The sequence below is a fragment of the Orbicella franksi genome, chromosome 2, assembly GCF_964199315.1.
Source record: "Orbicella franksi chromosome 2, jaOrbFran1.1, whole genome shotgun sequence".
Lineage (NCBI taxonomy): Eukaryota > Metazoa > Cnidaria > Anthozoa > Scleractinia > Merulinidae > Orbicella > Orbicella franksi.
This window is the reverse complement of record NC_138146.1, coordinates 25,072,217-25,092,735: the sequence shown is the minus strand read 5'-3', so window position 1 is coordinate 25,092,735 and position 20,519 is coordinate 25,072,217. Positions and strand designations below refer to the sequence as shown.

At 39.6% G+C, this 20,519-nt stretch overlaps 3 protein-coding genes across 4 annotated transcripts; 1 reads left to right on the top strand and 2 right to left on the bottom strand.

The window, feature by feature from the left end:
* Positions 1 to 28: 28 nt before the first annotated feature.
* On the bottom strand, positions 29 to 20,031 carry LOC145478888 (uncharacterized). 2 transcript variants are annotated; one of them, XR_014048338.1, is made up of 8 exons: positions 17,180 to 20,031; positions 14,129 to 14,247; positions 5,169 to 5,238; positions 4,591 to 4,704; positions 3,957 to 4,145; positions 3,550 to 3,666; positions 2,128 to 3,228; positions 29 to 446 (listed from the first exon to the last, which is right to left on the bottom strand). XR_014048338.1 is itself a non-coding variant. In XM_081457079.1 (7 exons), the coding sequence occupies exons 1-7, from the start codon at positions 17,348 to 17,350 to the stop codon at positions 3,046 to 3,048; spliced, it is 963 nt and encodes a 320-aa protein (XP_081313205.1). In that variant the 5' UTR covers positions 17,351 to 20,031; the 3' UTR covers positions 29 to 3,045. The 2 variants fall into 2 exon arrangements, 1 of the variants encoding a protein (XP_081313205.1); XM_081457079.1 differs by having other exon boundaries at positions 29 to 3,228.
* LOC145478870 (uncharacterized) lies at positions 6,197 to 10,343 on the top strand. The gene is made up of 2 exons (XM_081457058.1): positions 6,197 to 8,266; positions 8,467 to 10,343. The coding sequence occupies exons 1-2, from the start codon at positions 7,853 to 7,855 to the stop codon at positions 10,339 to 10,341; spliced, it is 2,289 nt and encodes a 762-aa protein (XP_081313184.1). The 5' UTR covers positions 6,197 to 7,852; the 3' UTR covers positions 10,342 to 10,343.
* On the bottom strand, positions 11,173 to 12,992 carry LOC145478873 (uncharacterized). Its single transcript, XM_081457060.1, has one exon. The coding sequence runs from the start codon at positions 12,937 to 12,939 to the stop codon at positions 11,173 to 11,175; it is 1,767 nt and encodes a 588-aa protein (XP_081313186.1). The 5' UTR covers positions 12,940 to 12,992.
* Positions 20,032 to 20,519: the final 488 nt, after the last annotated feature.

The window sequence follows — 20,519 nt, the reverse complement described above, 5'->3', positions numbered from 1 at the left end:
CGTGTATTAATAAGATACGTAAAATAACTACAATTAATAGATAAATAATTAATACAGTTAATAAAAAATTAATACAAGAATTAAGTAATTCTTATAAAAAATATAATTTTGATAACAACGAATGAGATCAATAGTTAAAAATAAATAAAATTCTCCGATCTTTTGTTAATTATTTGTGGGGCTAAAACATTAAAATTAAATTCCTTAAAAGTGTTACAATTAACAACATTCTTCAAAAAAGATTTCAGGTCTGTGCTCTCAAGTACCGATCCATTAGTTCGCCCTATAGCGTTCCAGAGGACAGCCCCTCTATAGGAAATGGAGTTTTTAACTTATTTGGAAGCGAAACTCGGTACTATCAGCCCCTGCTTCAGTCGTGAAGAAGGTCTGTCGCCGTGGATAATCAACTCTTCAGCCAAAGTGCTAGGGAGCATGCCATGATAACCCTTGAAAAAAAGTTTAATTAAAGAACGTTTATACATATATGTTAAAGTGTTCCTCTTAACGGTAGCTAAAACGTCAACTGTTGGCATGTCCGGTGGAAAGCCAAAAATAATTCTAGCAGCACGGCAATGTTGTCTTTCCAATGTTTTAAATAACTCTCTCTGATTAACCCCGCCCCAGACGGGCATCGCGTACGTAATGGATGGCTGGATAACCTTTACGTAAAGTGACTCGCACACATGACTGGGTAGAAACTTGGATTTCTTCAGAAGGCTCAATTTGTTTGCAAAGGTTTTAATGACTTCTTTCAGGTGAGGTATCCAGCACGATCAAGTTGATGACACATTTTCGCTGGGTTCCTCCTCAGTCCTAAGAACGGGCCGGTTTCATAGCATGTTCAACGGCTACCTACTCATTGCACGAGTAACAGAAACGTGTCTCGCAACAGCATTGGAGTGCGCTTGTAACAGGGCTATTACTTGCTTATAGTGTTTATAGTGTTACGTAGGCACTGTAAAAGGAAAAATGATGCATGCTCTTTTAATATGTGGCTAGCTCCACGAGCGGGCAAGATGAACCAAATCCTGCGCTGTGATTGGCTACCCGAGCTGGCAAGATGGGGCTATCTTGCACGCTCGGAACTACTCGCGGTGTCCCGGAAAAAAATTTTCCCGAAGGTCATGTCATACATAAATCCCTTATTGACCAAGCTTGTTCGGTCAAGATGGGTGGATATTGGTCTCGTCCTTTTTTTTTTTTTGCGAGTTCAAGGACCTCGATTCCGTCTCGGTCAATTACAACGCAAAAGATACCACTTTGGCTACTATCCAGCTATCTTGACCATACGCTTGGTCAATATGGCTGTGTCTCAGAAGGACTGGGAACTACAGAATTCACGAATTTGATTGGCTGAAATCGATATTGACCGCGGTCTAGATTTTCCCATCTAGACCGGCATCTAGACCGGTTTCATTTTGCGTTGAAAAAGTAGCAAACTAAAATACATGTTCACCATTTTCTTTTATTTTCTTCTCAATTATTTATGGAAGTGCCAAAAAGCCTGATGACAAAAAAAAAAAAAGTAAAGAGGACGAGCAAATTTCGGCAGGTTTAAGTTAAGCTCATCGCCGTTCGCAAACAAAATGTCAGGAAACCAGTTACATTAAACGAATTAAAGTTTTCTCCTTTGCCATATAATAAACATCTTATTAACCGAGCTAAGTCAGTCTGTATGGGAGAATCTTGACCTCGGTCAAGATTCTCCTATACAGACCTCCAGCTCGGTTAATAAGAGCTAATAGTATACTGCTCAGTGGTGATTGGTAGTCTGTTACACGGGTGCGCCGCTGGCAACTATCCCATGATCATGACAGAGTGTACCGAGGCTCGATAGAGTTAAAGTTCATATGGTTTGCAAACAAATAAAAGGTACATGTACAGTATGGTGAAAGGTGAAAGAGAAGAGTTTGAAAACATTAGGACGATACTGTGTACGGGTGAAATGCAGTCACACGGTAGTTAGTGACTGTGGTTAATTGCTTCTAAGTGAAAAAGCGAATCAAGCCACTACGTGATGTTGTTACCCTGACGCTAACTTAAGAGTGAACTTGAAAGGGACACCAACACGAATATTAGCCAGCATTTTTGGTCAAAACAGCGCTAAAATTGTGAGTGAGTACTTACGTTGACCGTGTTCAAAATGCTCCTGTAAAGCCAAGATGAGGATACTAGTCAGTGAAAGGTTGAAGAAAGAGCAAATTGTAGTTAGGCTCTAATTTCAATAAGAAGGAATTTATTTTAAGAAAGGACGCAGAACACTAATCTTTGGAACAATCTGTTATTGACCTACGTCACGGTTATTTAGGGTAGCCAGCACCCCTATCATTTTTGTTTTTAATTTACAGTATTGTAATAACGCTGGGTTGAAATTAAAGGTTTTTGTTGTTGTTGTTGCTGTAGTAGTAGAAGTAGTATCGATAAACATGGCAATAAGTTTCTTCTTGTATGAGATCTGATCTTTGGAAAAATACTAGCTTTATTTCATTATGTCAAACAATATATGTTACATGTAGTATTTCTTTTAATATACATTTTTGGACAAAAAACAATTAAAAATAAAAAGCAATATGCTAATATTTACAAAATAACACAGGTTAGCCTAATCGTTTTCTCCTACCCCCCTTTGAGATTGTTCATTTTGTTTGTGTTTTATTGTTGTCTGCACAACCAAAGAGATCATTTTTGTCATAATAAATAGATACAATGGTCACATATTCAATTGTAAGGCAAATCCCAAAGGTCCCTCTGAAGCAGATAGAGAATTCCCTCCATTCTCAGCATTGATCATGGGTGTCACGCAGGCAGCATAGCTTACTAAATTATGGATGATGTGAAGTTTACATGAAATAATTCATATATGAACTACGGTTGTAGATGAAAGTGAAGAATGATCATCGCAGTAAATTTTCCAATTTAAGCAATTGGAAAGAAGAAGCCTGAAAAAATCAGGCTTCTTCTTTCCAATTGCTTAAATTGGAAAATTTACTGCGATGATCATTCTTCACTTTCACCTTTAAATTATGGGTGTCAAGGCTCTGTGTGTCAATACTTATAAGTCGCAAGAAGTTTGCCTTTTATCCATTCTCCTGATGTGATTGGTGGATACTTATTGGAGCCATCCAAACACGTGATAAGGGCACTGGGATCTGGATCAACAAAAAACACCAAAGAGCGGCGAGGAGCACGGCGTTTGATTTCTGTTTCAGGTATCAACACACGGTGAACCTGACAAAAGAAACGAAAAAAACGCTGTTACAGACATTCATCTGTTCTGCTACCAAGATATTATTATTGTTTACACTAGATGAAATAATGATTGAAGGAAAAATATTTAACCTACGCTATAAGCAGTAATCTTTAAGTGATTTGTACATTTAGCGTTAAATTTATCGATCTTCAGGTAAATAATTAAACACCATCTGAAAGTTCAAAAAGGCAAGAAATTCTCTTATAATGGGTTAATGCATCAAACCCAGAAATATTAATACTAAGCACATGTAGAGCGATCTTTCAGGCAAAGATATTTTTTTTCTATTTTCAACATACTGTAGACTTCAATTTGTCACTTGTCCATCTCTGCATCAAATCTGCAATATTCACCAGTACTGTTCCCTTGATGGGTGTGGCAGGTACAAACTGTCCATTACATTTTATGTTGGAAACCTTCAGAAACAAAAGCGTGTCACAGATAATTATAGATTTAAACTTAACTATACAATATAGTTATTACAACTTTACAAGTAATAATTAAAAAGAAAATACATCTCTAAATATCCCTCAAACCTAATATGTAAATTAAGATCTCTAACATCCAGAGTCAAAGAGGTCCATCTATTGAGTCCTCTACCATATAACTTTAGAGTTTTGCTCAACCTTATTGGAGAACCAAGAAGAGAACGTTGGTGTATGACAGAATCACAGTATGCGTATTCCTTTACATGAATATCCCTAACCTCAAGCCCACCAGCATCATCTTGAATCAGCAGTGTAATTCCTCCATAATCTGTATGTTCCCCACAGCGTATCTGGCCTGGTTTGATTTGACTGGGATCTGTTATCATTGGGTAGTAATTATACCTTAACTGAGCACCACCCAAGTGGGTGCCCATCTTTTCATAAGCAAAGGCAAATGAGTTTGGTTCCTGTTTGAAGGAAAAGAGATAGGGTACTAGAATTAGGTGAGTTAAATCTTTGCACATGTACTGTGCAGTACACCCAGTGCACTCAGATATAATCTCATTTTAACCTATGGTCTGGCCTCTATTTTCTCAAACTTAGGATAATAAATGTACTTTAATATTAGAAGTCTACTTTTAGTTATTAATTTCTAGTATATGCCTTTAAAAGATGTCCGTTCTGATCCTAAGGGCCATTTGGATAGTGAACAAGACCATCCATGGTTTTGATCATGTTCAACCTCATTAATACAGCCAAATTTTCAAGGCCCATTGGTGACCATATAAATGGGATTCCACTGTAGTAATAATAAAGTTTAGTAACAATAATTATTATAACTTTTAAAAAGTGCCTTGAAACATTCCCGGTTTAAAAAGTGAGAACTGATGTGAAGAACAAAAGACAGCTTACCATTTTCAAACCAATAGCCATAATGGAGAGCACTCTTGCACTAAGGTCCATTAAACACTGATAAATAGAACTCACACTGCTCTGGAAGTTTGGTACATCAGCATTAGGCCATTTCTGCCAATGAAGACATTAATTGCAATTTAGCTACATGTAATACTTCATGTCCAGAGCAATTTCTACTCCACACGGGATAGGATGTTTGTCCATCACTGGGTTAATCCAAGCATTCAATTTACCAGTAGTGCAGCTAGTAGTAAGTAGCAGTGACAAGTAAGAAAAATACTTTTTTTTTCTGTGACTCAACCTAATAAAATTTTTTTCTTGCTTATTTAATATTCATTTTAAGTAGAAATTATTGAAACCACATCATATTATAAGCACAGGCTGTTAATACAGTGGAAACTCTGGTTGCAACCACCTCTCGTAAGCAACCACCCCTCCTCAGTAACCAGTTTTCCAAAATACTAATAGGTTCCAAGTCAAAACACTATATTTGGAACCTCTTGTAGGTGACCACCTCTTGTAAGCGACCGTGAGTGGGAACTGTATTGTTAAAGCAAGAGGAAGAATGAACTTACAAAATTTTCATCATTAACTGCACCCACATCAAATGACTCCTTTAGATCTCCAGGTCTCTCTGGATTAGTGCTGGAAATAATAATATATTATAAAAAGCTTTTGCAATAGGAGTTGCAAAATGTTCATACCCTCCCAATTTGCCAGTATCCATGACAATGATACCAAACTGAAATTATAAGGTAATCATGAGGTGATAAAGTTATTAGAAATTATATAAAGTGACATCTGGACTTGAGCCTGACAATTATTAAAAAGTCCCAGAAACTGAAGATGCACAGGCCCAAGACACCCCTCCCCTAAAGAATCTGTCCAACACCAATCTTACTGATATGGTGGGTATAACCATTGACAATTCATGTTATGTACAAACTGATGTCATTTTCACAGACAATCATTTAAAATTAACAGTTCATTGGCTTCAATGGACCATTACAGTGTAAATGCAGAACATGCAGCTCATTATTCTAAAGTCCCCTAAAACCATATCTGGAGTAACATGTAAAAGTAAACCCAATCTAAGCCCTCTTGTGTTCACAGCATTACACCAGCCTATGCAAATCTGTTTGAGACCAGGGCACTTAACAATGAATATCAAACCATCAACAGTTTGTGTTCAGCCTATTATGTTTGCCTAATAATAATAATAATAATAATAATAAAATACTAAAATCTCCTCAGAAAACCTATTTACAAATCTTCACGCATTCCACTATCTTAGACTAAAATTTTGATGAAAATAAAAATATCATGAGATCCTAAAATACTAATTCACAAGCTTGTGCCACCATTGACTTTCTAAAATTAGTGGACACACACCCGGTTAGTATTTAAATGGCAGATTTTCATTATTATCATAATATGATGATGATGATGATAAGAGAAAAAACACTATTCATGTACTAAGGTATATAATAATAATATAATAATAATATATAATAATAATAATAATGATAATAATAATAATAATTATAAATAAACATATTTATGCAGGATGATCGTTTCCCAAAACTGTTGTTCCCTTATAAAGTTTGATCTTCATCTTGGCAATTAGCCATTTGATTCTGGCTTCAACCCTGTTGTCTATCTAAGGAGAAGGTAAACATGAGATTTTAACAGTTTCTGAAATAAATTTAACTTGCAACCCATTTTTAAGAGCATTACTTTGTGCTTCGCCATCTGTGTTAAGGGAACGCAAAAAAGAAGCCCGAATGTTCCTCTTAATGTAAACTTGAAAGGTTCACTTTGATTTCCGTCATTCCGAGAAGTCCATCTTTTCCGCCATCAATCAAAAAAGATTACTATTAGAAGTTATCTTGCAAGTTCCCAAGCATCAATCAACTCTTTTATTTTTTGAAGTCAGAAAAGACGGATTTCCCGGATTTCCCGGAGAACTGACTTACAGTAATTAAGGGAAGTAATATAATACTACTCTTTATATCTGTAAGTATACTTACAGTAAAAAGGGAAGTATTACTGTAAGTCAGTTTCCCGGGATATCCGGAAAATCCGTGGTTTCCACTGTCAAATGTAAGTGTCTTGCATTAATGATTTCATGAACAGTCAATTCATACTGTAAGTTGCCAAGCATTAATCTACTCTGCTTTCTGAAGTTGGAAAACACGGATTTTCCGGATTTCCCGGAGAACTGACTTACAGTAATTAAGGGAAGTAATATAATACTTCCTTTTTTTACTGTAAGTATACTTACAGTAAAAAAGAAAAGTATTATATTACTTCCCCTTATTACTGTAAGTCAGTTCTCCGGGAAATCCGGAAAATCCGTCCTTTCCACCATCAAATCTAAATGTCTTGCATACTGATTTTATGAGCAGTCACTCCATACTGCAAGTTCCCAAGCATCAATCTATTCTCTTTTTGGAGATGGAAAAGATGGATTTTCCGGTTTACATAGAGAATTGACATATTTATCGAATTTAAGATGTGGAAATGCTTTAAAACATCCTTTAGATTTCTACACTAGTTGCATTCGAAAAATCGGAAACCCTGTGGTGCAGAAACGCTTTGAATGAAGATAAAAAGGACAAAGTAATATATATCTGGAGTATTTTTGCCGTAAAGAAAGCCGTTGATTTAATACGTTAAAAATGCTATCTGGTTGCTTGATTACGCGGTACGGACTAATGTGTTCGCCAAAAGGTCAAGGTTTAGCCTCCGCAGGGAATCAGTGAAAAGCTTTGTCGTGGAAAAGACTGATCTATTGTTGGCGTATGAAATGCTTCTGATTGCACTAAAACCGAGTGTTAAGTTTCTTTCTTTGCGGATTCAATAAAAATACACCTTTGAACACTTTTTATGCATAATTTTATCAGCTAAAACGTCCATTTTTAGTCATGAAAATAGAGAAAACAAATCCATCGAAAACTTGTAAAGGTGTGGCTTTATTCTGTCAGATGTATTCATGATAAGTTTGCACAATTAATCTTATATATAAGAAACAGGATCACTGCAGTCATTTCAGGAACAACTGTTGATGGACAGAGAAGAATGCTTCGAGCAAAAAAACCTTGCAGACAGCTCAACAGCGAGGCTATCAAGAGCGCTGCACTCTGTTATCTGACGCCAGTAATCAGTGGAAAGTGCAGTATTATAAGCGCCAAATGTGTTTGCAACGTAAAAGAAAAAGCATTGCCGAAGACGTGGAGCTCGATATGCAAGAAGCGCGATGCCTGTGACCGTGCAATTTCAGGTTAGTATCTGCTCGAGGATTGTTTTGGAAGCACAATTTACGGCACATTTTCAACCGTTGACGCATGCATGTTTTTTTTTCTTTATTCTAGGTATACCCAATATTGCGTTCTTCTTTAGTGCAATTTCCACACAAGAAAAGAAGAAAGCCAGCATTATTGAGGAAACGGCCGAAGAAAGCAGTGAAAGTGAGGATGATGACCAGTCCAGCCAGATTCCAAGCGCCACAAGCGAACAATGGCTAGATGGAAGTTTGGCAAGTGTTAACAAGTCCCTTTGTCCCGCTGTTTCGTATTGGGTGGCTTTAACTACGCGAAACGGCACTCCTGCCAGCCCAATATCCGTCCACAAAGCATTTCTAAATTGTGGAGTGGAGGTTACCACACAACAGGTCAGCATTCATTCACGCTTAATATTTCCTTACAAGGGTTTTCTGCATCGAAGAGTGTCGTCATGTTATCGATCGAGCGACTGCAGAAAAAAAAAAAACCAACATTCATTGAGCTCTTCTTTACTAGATCATTTCTCACAGAGGTATTATTTCTACTTAAACTGCGACAGTTAAAAAAATATTTGTTTTGTGTCTTCCAGGTTCAGTTTCAAGACGGAAAGGAGTCGCCAGCTATAAAGGAATTGTACAAAGTTCTTAAAGACCATAAAAACCAATACATGCAAGACCTCATAAGCTCATCATTTCAACGGAGCTATGAAGAAGAAGCAAGAAACCTGATGGGCGATGACCTTTACACCCAAGAATTAGACGCCTGTGGTAACGAAAATGTTGTGCGAATTACCCTTATCAACTCAAAGTTTCAAACGTCTTTGGCAATCGTGATCGAGCATCTGATTGAAGCAAAGCTCCAGATAGACACGTTTGGCTTCACTTCCGACATGACGACAGCGCAAACATCAAGCAATCTGGAATCGAATGAAGGAAAGAGATTGTCCGACAAGTTTACCATCTTAGTAAATGACATTGCCATTGGTATGGAAAAGCTGAACTACGCGAGTTATCGAGGAAACGTCTACAAGAAAGAGATTCGGGCGAAATACACCTACTCGTACAAGTGCGAGGCCAAGGTCTTTATTAACTCCCTCGCCACAAACGAATTTTTCAAGTCAAGGCTCATTCGGCAAATGAAGAACGTCATCAATCTCTTAGCTGACCCATATTGTGAATTGTTTCGGCCCCTCACAATCAATTACGACCTAATTGAAGTGAGCAACGGGACTTGCTGGTCAATAAAGAACAGGTCTTTCGTCGATGATGCCATTTCCAAAGAGCAAGTGGGGAAAATTTCTCCCAGAGCGTTCTGTCCCTACGATGTGTCCAAACCACCAGATCCGAAGTACTTTCGCGAGATCCTTGAAAACAGCCTCCAGCCAGAGGAGATTTCCAGCTTCTGTGAAGATTTTGTCCGGTTGCTTTATTACAACAAGAAAAGGCACAAAGATAAAGTCCCATGCCTGGTGGGTGACGCCAATAGTGGCAAAACCAGTCTGTTTTTCCCCATCCTCGGTCTTGTGCACCACGGAAATGTGGCGACTGTAACGAAACAGCGCGCATTTAACAAGTCGATGATATCGCCATTCACGGAAGTAATTTTCATAGACGAGGCCACTGAGTCGACGCTTGATATAGACGACTGGAAAACGTTGACACAAGGAGGCTACTCGGCCCACGATGTCAAATACCAAACCGCCAAGCCTTTCATCAACCGGTGCCCAATGGTCATTACTTCCCAGCGCAGACTCAACTTTGGTCCTGCCGATCAGCCAGCAATGGACAGGCGTCTGACGACCTATCATTTTAAAAGTTTGCCCCATCCAGACAAAAATGCAGCTAAATGGTTGAAACAGCATCCCATGGATTGCGTACTCTGGACGGCACAGATGGCTAGTCAACCTGCTGAAGAGGACCCAAGTGACGAGGATGTAAAGGATGGTGGTTTAGAGGAGCAAGAAAAGGAAGAGCTTCACACGCTGTGCTTAGACGAAGTGTTAGACGAGAGTGACTGCCCAAATGTGGAAGAAAGCTCGCAGATCAATGTGGTAGAAGCGAGTCAAGATGGCTCCGATTCAAGTCAGGACCAAACCATCATTGCCTTAAGGAAAGCGGTGGAGAATTGTTCGGAAGGGTCACTCCGTCACCGTCAAGTATCTCGTCTGCTGGAAGTACGACTTAAAGAAGTCGAGAAACTGCGTCAGTATAAGGAGAAGACGTACCAAGACAGGCAGGAGAGCCTAGTTTCCAGAGGCGTGACAAAGGCGCATGCGGCATTACTCCCTAGAGAAACATCAGACCCATTACCCACGCCAATCCAACAAGACTTAGAGGCAGCAAGAGAGCAGAGCCGTAGAGAAGAACTGTTGACCAAGAGACAAAGGGCGAGTGAAGCATTCAAAGCAGCGTGGCTGCAAACAACCGAGAGAGAACTGTACCAGTGTACCATGACCCTTGCCTGAGTGGTAGATCGAGGGAGAAGAGCTGCGATGGAAGTACACCGAGAAGTGCTCCAGGACAAAATGAAGAACCACCATCTCAACTTGGGCACTCTAAAGTGCGACTTTGCCTTGGAGGAACGTAGGCGGTGGTGTTGCGCGGAAGGTCTTTTGAGGAAAGAACACAGATATCTTGTAACTAGTCTTTTCCAGACATTACCGATTATCGCAGAACTCGGTGAATCGTCAGGAGAAACTCCAAAAGAATCTTCGCCATCTCCGCTGGCACGAACAAACAGCAGTGACGACGAAAACGAATTGTTCATCACCCAAGGTCCTCGCACGCAATTGCAATTGAGTGGAACGGCTGCAGCAAGCCCCTGCCCAACCTCCCAGAAGAAGAGGAAACACAAGGGAAGAAAGGGAAATCCAAGCAAAAAACTTTCCCAGCCGTCAATTGCAAGCTTTTTTCCCAGTCAGAAGTAGTTCCATTTTGTAATAATGTATCAGAACTGGAATGAAGCCAAGAGCTTGCGTGAATCAATTTCAAGCGATTTTCTCAGTGAGAAGAGTTTGATTTTCCTCGTGATCAGAACTTCAATAAAGACAAATACCTGTGTGAATGTTCGAGAGTAGTCCAACAGTACCACTAATTAAACTATCTACAATCTCCCATAAATTAGTTGCGACACTCACAATATCGTAATAACTGGAATCTATCCGTTGTTAATTTGGGGAAAAGTACGCCGTTATAAAACATTTCTTGTTTCTATTTCAAGAGGATAATATCAGTTTGAGTTGGTTTTGTTCCAATGATAACTAGAGCACACCACGATTTTTTTTTTCAAAGTCCTTTTATCGGTCGTATAATTTAGAAGGTGAACCGAATTTTCTTGCCGCCCGGCTCAGCAGAGAGTTGGCTGTCCTAACCTTTTGAAAACGAAATTCGGGGTCTCTTAGGATCGCTTGCCATTGACCGAAGCCGTGTTTTTTAAGTCCAGCTTTTAGGTATTTGTCTTCTTCAGGAGAGAACATCACATTTTTTCTTCTCGCGCCAATTTCGTTCGGCCTGAAAGCATCTTCGCGTGTTAGTCTCGGCACGCCTGCTAGACGCTCGGGTTGTTTTTTCGTGATCACTTCGACCTCGTCGGTAGAAGGAGTGTCACTATTGTCAGCATTTTGATCTTGCGAAGAGCTTGACAGGTCTGAAAGCCTCGAGCGCACTTCCATTTCTAATTCTGTTCCCCTGCCACCGTGCAATTCTTTCAAACATTTGTGTGCCTTACTAGCGACGTCACGCGATCGTTGCTTTTGATAGTGAACCCTTGCCACGACAGAGCTGTGTTTCTGATCCTCGGATATTGTGCTTTGCACGTTGCTACTAAGTTGCCTGCAGCTTGCGGTCTCGACTATTTGTCGATAGCGAGTCGGATGAATGTACTTGCCTGTTGCATCGAAGACAAGTTTACTCATTAGTTCTCCTAGCTTGTTGTGTTGTCCTCCATTTCTCGTCACTAAAACATAATCACAGTTCGGCTTGAGCAGAGGGCGTATATGATTGATGTAGCCATCTAACACTTGCATGCTAGTCTCAGTCAGGTAAAGAGAATCGAAGCCAAACTTTCCTGCTGTTTTGAACATTTTCTGGTCGATAAATCCGCCGTTGGTTCTAGCGTTGTTCACCATCTCAACAGTTAAATATTGATATGTCATCGGGCGCGATCCTTTGACCTTGATAAACAAATATACGGCGAGAAATTTGGTAGCAAACGATAAGTCTAGTGGGGATATTGTACCTGGATCATCCTTGCATGATTTTAGCACGCTTTCGTAGCGCGGCAAATAACGCCCTACGACTTCCAAGAGCTCTTCTAGCGTAGCCCAGTGTCCCTTGGCTTCTAAGGCTTCGATATCGAGTTCGCTCGTCCATTGTAATCGCATCATCTTGGAGACGGTCTTGCGGACTCGTTTTAAGTACAGCTCTGTGGAAGATAATCCTCTTAATACCGATTCCGAAGCTCCATTGACTTTTCTGAAATCCCCTAATTCTGCAATGGCATCCAAATAGCCTATGTGCCCTGCGTGCCCGAGATTCCACTCGTCTTGCATCATGTCAACAAATTTGAAAAGTAGATTGGGCGAACATAGACTAAAGTCAACGATTTCAAATGTAAGATCCTCCTCTTCTTCGCAACAGAATTTAAGAAACTTCAAACACTTGCTGACAATTTGGTGCGCTTGCCAATCACTTTTACAACCTCCGCCACTGCCGGTGAGCCAGGACAAGAAATCTTGTGTGATTTCACTTGACATGGCAAAAGAGACAACTCTTCTAGATTTAGGTGGAATCTTGTGATCACTGACCTCCATTTTGTTGCTTTTTTGTTGGCCTGATTCAATCTGAGTGATGTCTGGCTTTTCGTCGAAATAAAAGTACCAACGATGTTTGTTCTTTGCGTGTTTTCTGCATCCTCTTGCCGTTGTAAACCCATCATGATTGCAATCTTGCACTGGACAGTGAAAAAGGCCATCAGAATCGTCTTCTTCTAAGTGAAGTCGTTTGGGTTTAGGAGATGCGTTTTCTAACTTTGACCAGTCGATTTCCACTCCTCTTTTGTTCATCTTTTAATATCTGATATGTGAAGTTTCTCGCGAGACTACTGTATTTATAATAAATAGCTGAATTGTTATCCATCTGGCCCGCTTCTCACACAATAAAACCAAACAAAGGAACAAAGGGGCAGGTCTCATCTTGTCCCAACCTGCCCTTACCTGATTAAGCATGCAGAAGGCAAGCCAGGCTAGAAATTGAATTTGCCCTCGATCGCGCATGTTAGAATGGTAAAGTAACCTCGGAACTTGTGTTCGTGTTCACCAACGCTAAATAGGAACCCTCGTTCCCATTAAGTGACTCAAATAAAACAACGGAATGCTAGTTCCTCTTTAACTTAAAGCGGAACTAATTCCAGTTTGGAAACAAAACTATTGTTTCCATGCTTTCAGCAGAAAAAAGGACCAAAATTGCTTTTGAAAGGGACCAATTAAAACATTTGGGAATGACAAGCAGCGATTAGGAACAGCACGTTCCTAATTGCAAATAAGATAAGACTAAAGTGGAACAATCGTTCCTTAATATTGAACTCCGGAACTTACTATGCTGGTCAATGGGAACGAATTGTGTAAAAGAGAACACTTGACAAAATCGGAACCATTCGAAAAGGAACATTTGTTCCTGAAAAGATAAAAACGGAACAAAGAGTTCCCTTTACTCGCAATAAAAAAGGAACTTCGTGTTCTTGTTTAAGACAAAAGGAACCCGTTGTTCCGATTTCAGACATCGTTGTTCCTAGGACTGATTTCGGACTAAAAACAAGTTCCGATTGGTGTCTTCTAAGTTTGTTCCTTAAACAATTAGAGGAACAAAGCAGTAAAACTCGCGGAACGGTAGCTTTTCAAGAAAGCCATTATTTTTTGCGTCGCATCAATTACAATCATGATTTGAAAACTTGCTAAATTAAGGAATACGCCAACAAGGCGGGCAAAAAAATATCGACGAAAAAGATGGTGTTAAAAGCCAAAATCTCTACTGTCATCAATTTTGGGGAATGTCAATGACCATTTCAAAAAATATATGCTCAGCTTTTATGCTCGAATAAATGCTCAGCTTTTAGTTGATTTTAATTTAACCCTATAAATAACTGATTTATTCTTATTCCTAGTGTCATAATCATGAATATAATCACCGAATATAATCATGAATATAATCAATGAGAATAGATTGTGTCAATACAAACTGTTAACATGCATGCACCTTTCCCTTTCAAGAGCATCCCAACCATTTGGAGAGGTTCCTTCTTCCTTGGTGTACTTTTGTTTTACATCAAGGCTTAGAGCAAAAAACTTGTCATATGTCTCAAAAACAGTATGGATCTGAAAGGTAATGATATTTAAGCTTAAACGTGAATAAACTGACTCAAAATAAAGTTAAGTATATCAAGGCTTACCTGAGTTACTGAAAATAAAACAATTCTAAGTTAAAGTAAAGACACTGTTTAAAATAATCACTGGAAAATACACGTAACAAATTATGGAAGGCTCTCAGTAAAATACAGTCGAACCTCCACTGATGGCCACCTCTCTACAACGGCCACCTCCCCACAACGGCAAAGGCTACTAAAGCGTATCCCAACTGCCAAAATAACCTCTCCAAAACAGCCAGTTAATCATTCATGGATGAATGGTAGGTATAAAACCTCATCTTTTTATTGGAAAAGGTTACAAAAAGCTTGATCTGTACTGTGCATATTATTGGTCTTGATTTCCATTTGGTTTCTGTGTTATATATAGAGTCAACTCTCCTTAAAGTGGACACCCTCAGGATTGTCATTTTTTGTCCGTAATACCAAGAGTCCGCAATAGGGGTGTGTGATGAAAATGACCCAAGTTTTGTTGAAAAAGTATCACATATAACATACAGTGAAACCTCTATTAAGCAGACACCCTCGGGACCTTCCTAAGTGGCTGCTTAATAGAGGGTTTCTGCTTAATAAAGGTTTATAACAATTGCACAATGTTTGTTAACAATTAACATTCAACGGTTCCTCTGTACTGTAATAAAGTTCCAGGTTGTTAACGAAGCTATCCAAAGTTCAAGTTCCTCACCTTTCATCGCCAACTTTAATTTGTTTGTAATAATGCCCTTTCCATACAGCAACAACAATACGGGTACTTTTAATCAACTATTTAATCAACTATTTCAAGGACATAGTCCAGTATTGTCAATTCAGTCTGGTGTCCGCTTAATAGAGGTTTTTAGCGATAGAAATTAGCCAAATATAATTTATTTTAGTGTCTGCATCTGCTTAATAGAGGTGTCCGCTGAATAGGAGTTCGTTATAAAGGAAAATATGAGAAGTTAATTTCGGGACCAGGCTAAATATCCGCTTAATAGAGGGTGTCTGCTTAATTGGGGGTCCACTTAATAGAGCTTACACTGTATACTGGTACACTCTTTACTTTCATGCATATTCATGCAATATAAATCTAGGTCAAAATAGTGTAAAAACTAGTGAGCACTCCAAGACTGCAGAATAATTATATCATTCAATACATCTAAGAAAGGAACAATAAAACAATTAGTTTGGAACCACGTGATTTGTGCTCGATACTGTAACAACGAGAGTCTGTAATAGCAGGAGTTGTATTCGTACATTTCTTTGTAGCGGAGCCCCATACCTTAGAAAATTTGGGAACCCATCCATCTGAAAAATTTTGGTTGTCATGTGACTGTCCATACCTACGTCCGTCCGTACACCCATACACCAATACCTTAAAAACTAAGAGAGTAGCACCATTACCATAGCTACATCTTTGATTTTGGGCATCTATGCTATTGTTAATTGACAGCTGTCACAACAAGCTATCCGCTGACCAGTACCACATGACTATATTGTGGGTTTAGAGCTCATCGAGGTTGCATGTTCTTTTAAAGTTGATCACTGACCAGTTACTGGTGTACCGATTGGATCGTGGGCTCAAGTCACATTATTTCTCTGGGGAAGAAGGAAGGAAGAAGTACATATTCCTTGTACAATCGTCTCTTGGAAAGTCTCTGATATATTGTGTACGTAATTTCTATAATCTTGGTTAGGCTTGTTGGGTATAGTTTGTTAAAATTTAACTAGAAAAAAAAAAATTGATCGTTGTTTGAATTTCTGATCCAAGAAAAAATAATTCTATTTTTACTTTATCGTCAGTTATTGCAATCAGGAGTTCCACTTTTAGGCTTGGCTAAATCTATATATTACTTTCATGAAGTTACCAGCACCATTTACCAGGCTCTTTATAATTGGCCAAATGAAACAATTCTACTAGCCCTAAGAACAAAAGAGGTGCAGATTAACAACAACAAATCAAAATAGAGGTTTTAAAGAGGCGCACGTTAACTGTAGCTTCTGTCCTTAATAGTGATCTCCGTATTACTGTATTTTGAATGTTTTACAAATTTTTATGTTACAATAAGCATTTTTTTTAAATTTAATAAAAATGTTGTACCCCACCCCTCCCCCTTCCATGAATAAACTTGTGCCATATTACACCCCTACCTACCCATAATGGACACCTCTCTATAATGGGTCACTTTCCTCTGTCCTCAAGGTAGCCATTGTGGAGAGGTTCGACTGTATAGAGGTGCTATGATATGGGACAGCATGCCACCTGATTTAGAGGAAACTTAACGCTAAGTCTTTGCAGATATTTATGGAAAAAATTTAAACTTTTGTATAACAACAAAATAATGACTCTTAGAGGAGTAATAATATCTGTTATAGCTGCTTTCCAGACTTAAATAGTAATGCTGCCACATATTATGAGAATGTTGCATAGACCATTTTACAGTTGTCTGCTCAGTGACCTGGCCTTTGGATGGCAGCGAGACTGGAGTTGACCTTGTTTTGATACAGACCTCGCTGCTTTTGTCATGTAAATGCACCTAGTTAGCATCAGAACAACTTGTTTTACACAACAAAAGCAGTGAGGTCTGTATCAAAACAAGGTCAACTCCAGCCTCGCTGCCATCCAAAGGCCAGGTCACTGGGCAGACAACTGTAAAATGGTCCATTAAGTTAATTAAGGGGGCGGGGGATTCTTCGCGGTAGAGGTGGAATCGTCTCCTATTACTGTACGAGGTCACTTATTTAAGGACACCGTCAAATATGTGGAAAATAAATAAAGCTGAAGCTTAATTTAGTATAATAAATTGTTCAGCCACATTACACCTTACGACAAAAATATAAATTGAGATGACACGTAATAAGCAAGCTTTGTAGGTAACCGGGAAGTAATCATTGACGTGACCGCTTACCATTTCTTGCGCAATTCCATGGTTCTTGAGATATACAAATCCAATTGTACTAAACGCTTGATACACTTGATCGGCAAGGTCTCTAATGGCTGGATCATCTTCGCTCAAAGGATTCTTGTTTTCCAGACTCATCACGCTGAAGTCCACAACAGGAATACCCTCGACGGCCATCTTTGGCCAAAAGTCTAAATCACGGTTGAGGGGTGAGGAGAGCCTGGCATACGGCAACTGCGCCCGCAGTACGAGCGGCGGTCACTCCCGTCAGCGAGAGAGGGACCGCGAGGATCACTGCGAGGACTGCGCGGACTGCGCGAGCGTCTCGCAAGATGGTCTCATGGCACGTTAAACTGCTACCTTAGCTGCTCATCGCATTGTACAGCAGAGACGTTTTTCCCAAAAGCATTGGAGGGCGCTTGTAACAGGGCCTTTACTTGCGTCTCGTTGAGCCTTTGTCTCCAGGGTGTGAAAGACATGGACTGGCCAGGAGCAGGCCAGGAGTCATTGCTATTGTCAGAATGTTTCGCAAACGGAAGCCAATTCTGACTAGCTGTAGTCATATCTTAGAGCCGTATACTTATTTAAGAGGTCTGAAATGGGGTGGCAATTTTTTTGCTCAGGTCTGAAATAGAGTATGGCAAATCACAGATTTCGGTCTGAAACAGGGTACAGGTTTCAAGGTTCGGAACGCACTCCTCCACAAAAAACTTTGGGGGGTACCCTCCCTCCCCCAGTATCCCACTATCATGATAGAGTGTAGAGAGGCTCAATATATAGTGTAAAAGAAAGTGTAACGTATAAACGTTCTTATTAATAATTGCAAGCATTTTAACAGATTAAGTTAACTTAAAGTGCAAGCCAAGGCATGCCAAAGAGTTTGCTTATGATTAGGATGATGATGTGTACGCGTGATATGTAGTCCCAGAGTCTAGTTAGACATGCTAGTGAGCGGCTGCTGGTTGGTGCAATCTACCAGAAAGACGAATCAAGACTCGATCTGTTGAAATGGTACAGTTGAAGGAGACTTGCTAGAATTGTCGGCCACATTTTATCCTTCTTGTGTTACTTTATGCTGAAAGCTACAGATGTCTTCGCTGTGGAAGTTGTTGAAAGTAACTGTCTTGCTTGCAGAAACATAACATTACATGAAATCAACACTGTAGGTGATTAGTTGGCGCCATGGTGTCTAGTTATTGAAGCAGTATATTGTTGTGATTTTGTTCGTTACAATTTATAAATTAAATAACATTGAACAACAAATTCATCATGGAAATCAAATGAAACTTAAAATGTCTTTTTGTGTTTTGCATTTCTAAGTGTTTTGAAACGATTACTTTTCATCAATAGTACCATAATACAACGTTGAACCTTTCCCACGAGTCAGTTTCCAATTGGTTTTTCGGCCCTGCGAGCAGAGATTCCTTTCTCTGTCTGCTCAGCAAGAGACGAGAGGAAACCTCTGCTTGCAACCGCGCGATTGTTTGATCAGCCGCCGTACACACCCATGGACAAAATAAGTCTAAAATACTGGTGTTTAACAAGTTTTACCGGTTTTTAACCAACACATGACAGTTCGGATCCAAAACACTCTGCCTTTACGTTAAATTACTCTCAGATAATTAAGTTCAGAATCTTGTTTCACGGTGATCACTTTGCTTCTGTTTCGCGGCGGCTGTCCTTGCTAATACGAGCGGACTTTTATCGACCTACAGGTGTAATTCTAACCTATACTAACTCTTAACAACCAGCTTGCGTGCAAGAAAGCGGTCGAATGCCCCTATTGTAATTTTTAACCGATTAGATCTGCTGCCTTGATTGTTCGCTTCAGGCTCACTCCCTTCGACAGCAATACATAAAGTTGAAGTTGAAAAATTGTTCAGCCACGTTACATGTGTAAGCCCGTGTAACTCTTGTCTGTAAGTCGCGTGACAGACAAGCCAGCAAGCTCCAGTTGTAACTCAGCGCCAACCATTTCTTGCGGAATTCCATGGTTCCTGAGATATACAAATCCAATCGTACTAAACGCTTGATACACTTGATCAGCAAGGTCTTTTATGGTTGGATCATCTTCGCATAAAGGATTCTTGTTTTCCAGACTCATCGCACTAAGTCCACAACTGGAATACCGTCGACAGCCATCTTGCACCTAAAGTAGCAATGAATGAGAGCGTACCCTGCGAGGCAGAAATTTTTATTCTCTTCTCTTTCTGCTCGGTGAGAGATCAGACGAGAGGGAACCTTTGCTCACAGCCGCTCGAATTCCTGTCGTGCATGGACGAACGTCGACAGCTTGTTCCTTCGTCGGCTTAGTCATGCGAGACTTTTGTACGCAATCAAACTTTTAGTTAACTTATTTTTGGCGAATTACTAAATTGCGGCTTTTCCACAGTTTATTTGTTAGAGAAACTGCAGAAATTCTGTAAAATTCTTGTGGCCAAGCAAAAAAGCAGTTTGAAGAGTCACCTAATGCTAACAGTGTAGCAGAAGTCATATTGGAAACTGATTACAGAGACTAAGAGGTGCACATAAAGACAGAATATCTGAGAATCAGTATTTAGAGAACTATACAAGGTGGAAGCCACTAGAACAGCTCACGTTGACTCTGCAGAAAATAATTTTATTCCAAACAACTTGGTGATATTTAATTCAGTAGTTTTATATCACGCAGGCTAAGCAGAGAGTCTGGATGGGGTTTAAACATTAACCAAAAGCGTAAGAAAATCAAAACCTTGCATTCTTCTTATGCTTATGCTTATGTCGCTGTTATGTCCAGTGAACACGTTGGTATAAGCATAAGCATAAGAATAAGTGAAAGACTTTTTTTTTCGAGAAGCGCGTGTACACGTTTGTGTGCGTGCATGTGTAAAATGGGGTTGACTAGCCTACACGACTTCTACGGTTCGTGACATTTGTACATTTGCCGTTCTCTGTTCGGTCACTCGACCTTTCTTGTCGCTTCACTCGTGTTCATGAAGGGCACTTCATGTTGTGTAATAAGGAGGAATTTTAAGTGAAGTAGAGCCGTTAGATCGTGCTATGGCAATTTTTTTTATAGGTCATAGGTCTGCGTGTTATCTGCATGTCGACTCGTTGAGTTTGACACCTCTGTAATTTGCCGTGTGTTTTTGCATTTTTTAGGCTCATTTCTATTGCAAGATATGCTTTTATAAGTCTCCATGAATTTGCTTTTGAGGGACAAAATATGAAATTTACCGTGAACATGTTGCTTACTTGCATTCTATATTGTGACGCCGGGCCCGGCTGTGATTAGAACTGTTTGCAAGCACAGTAGGTAGATCCTCATCACGGATATCATATTTGTTCTCGTACGATTTCCTTCAGT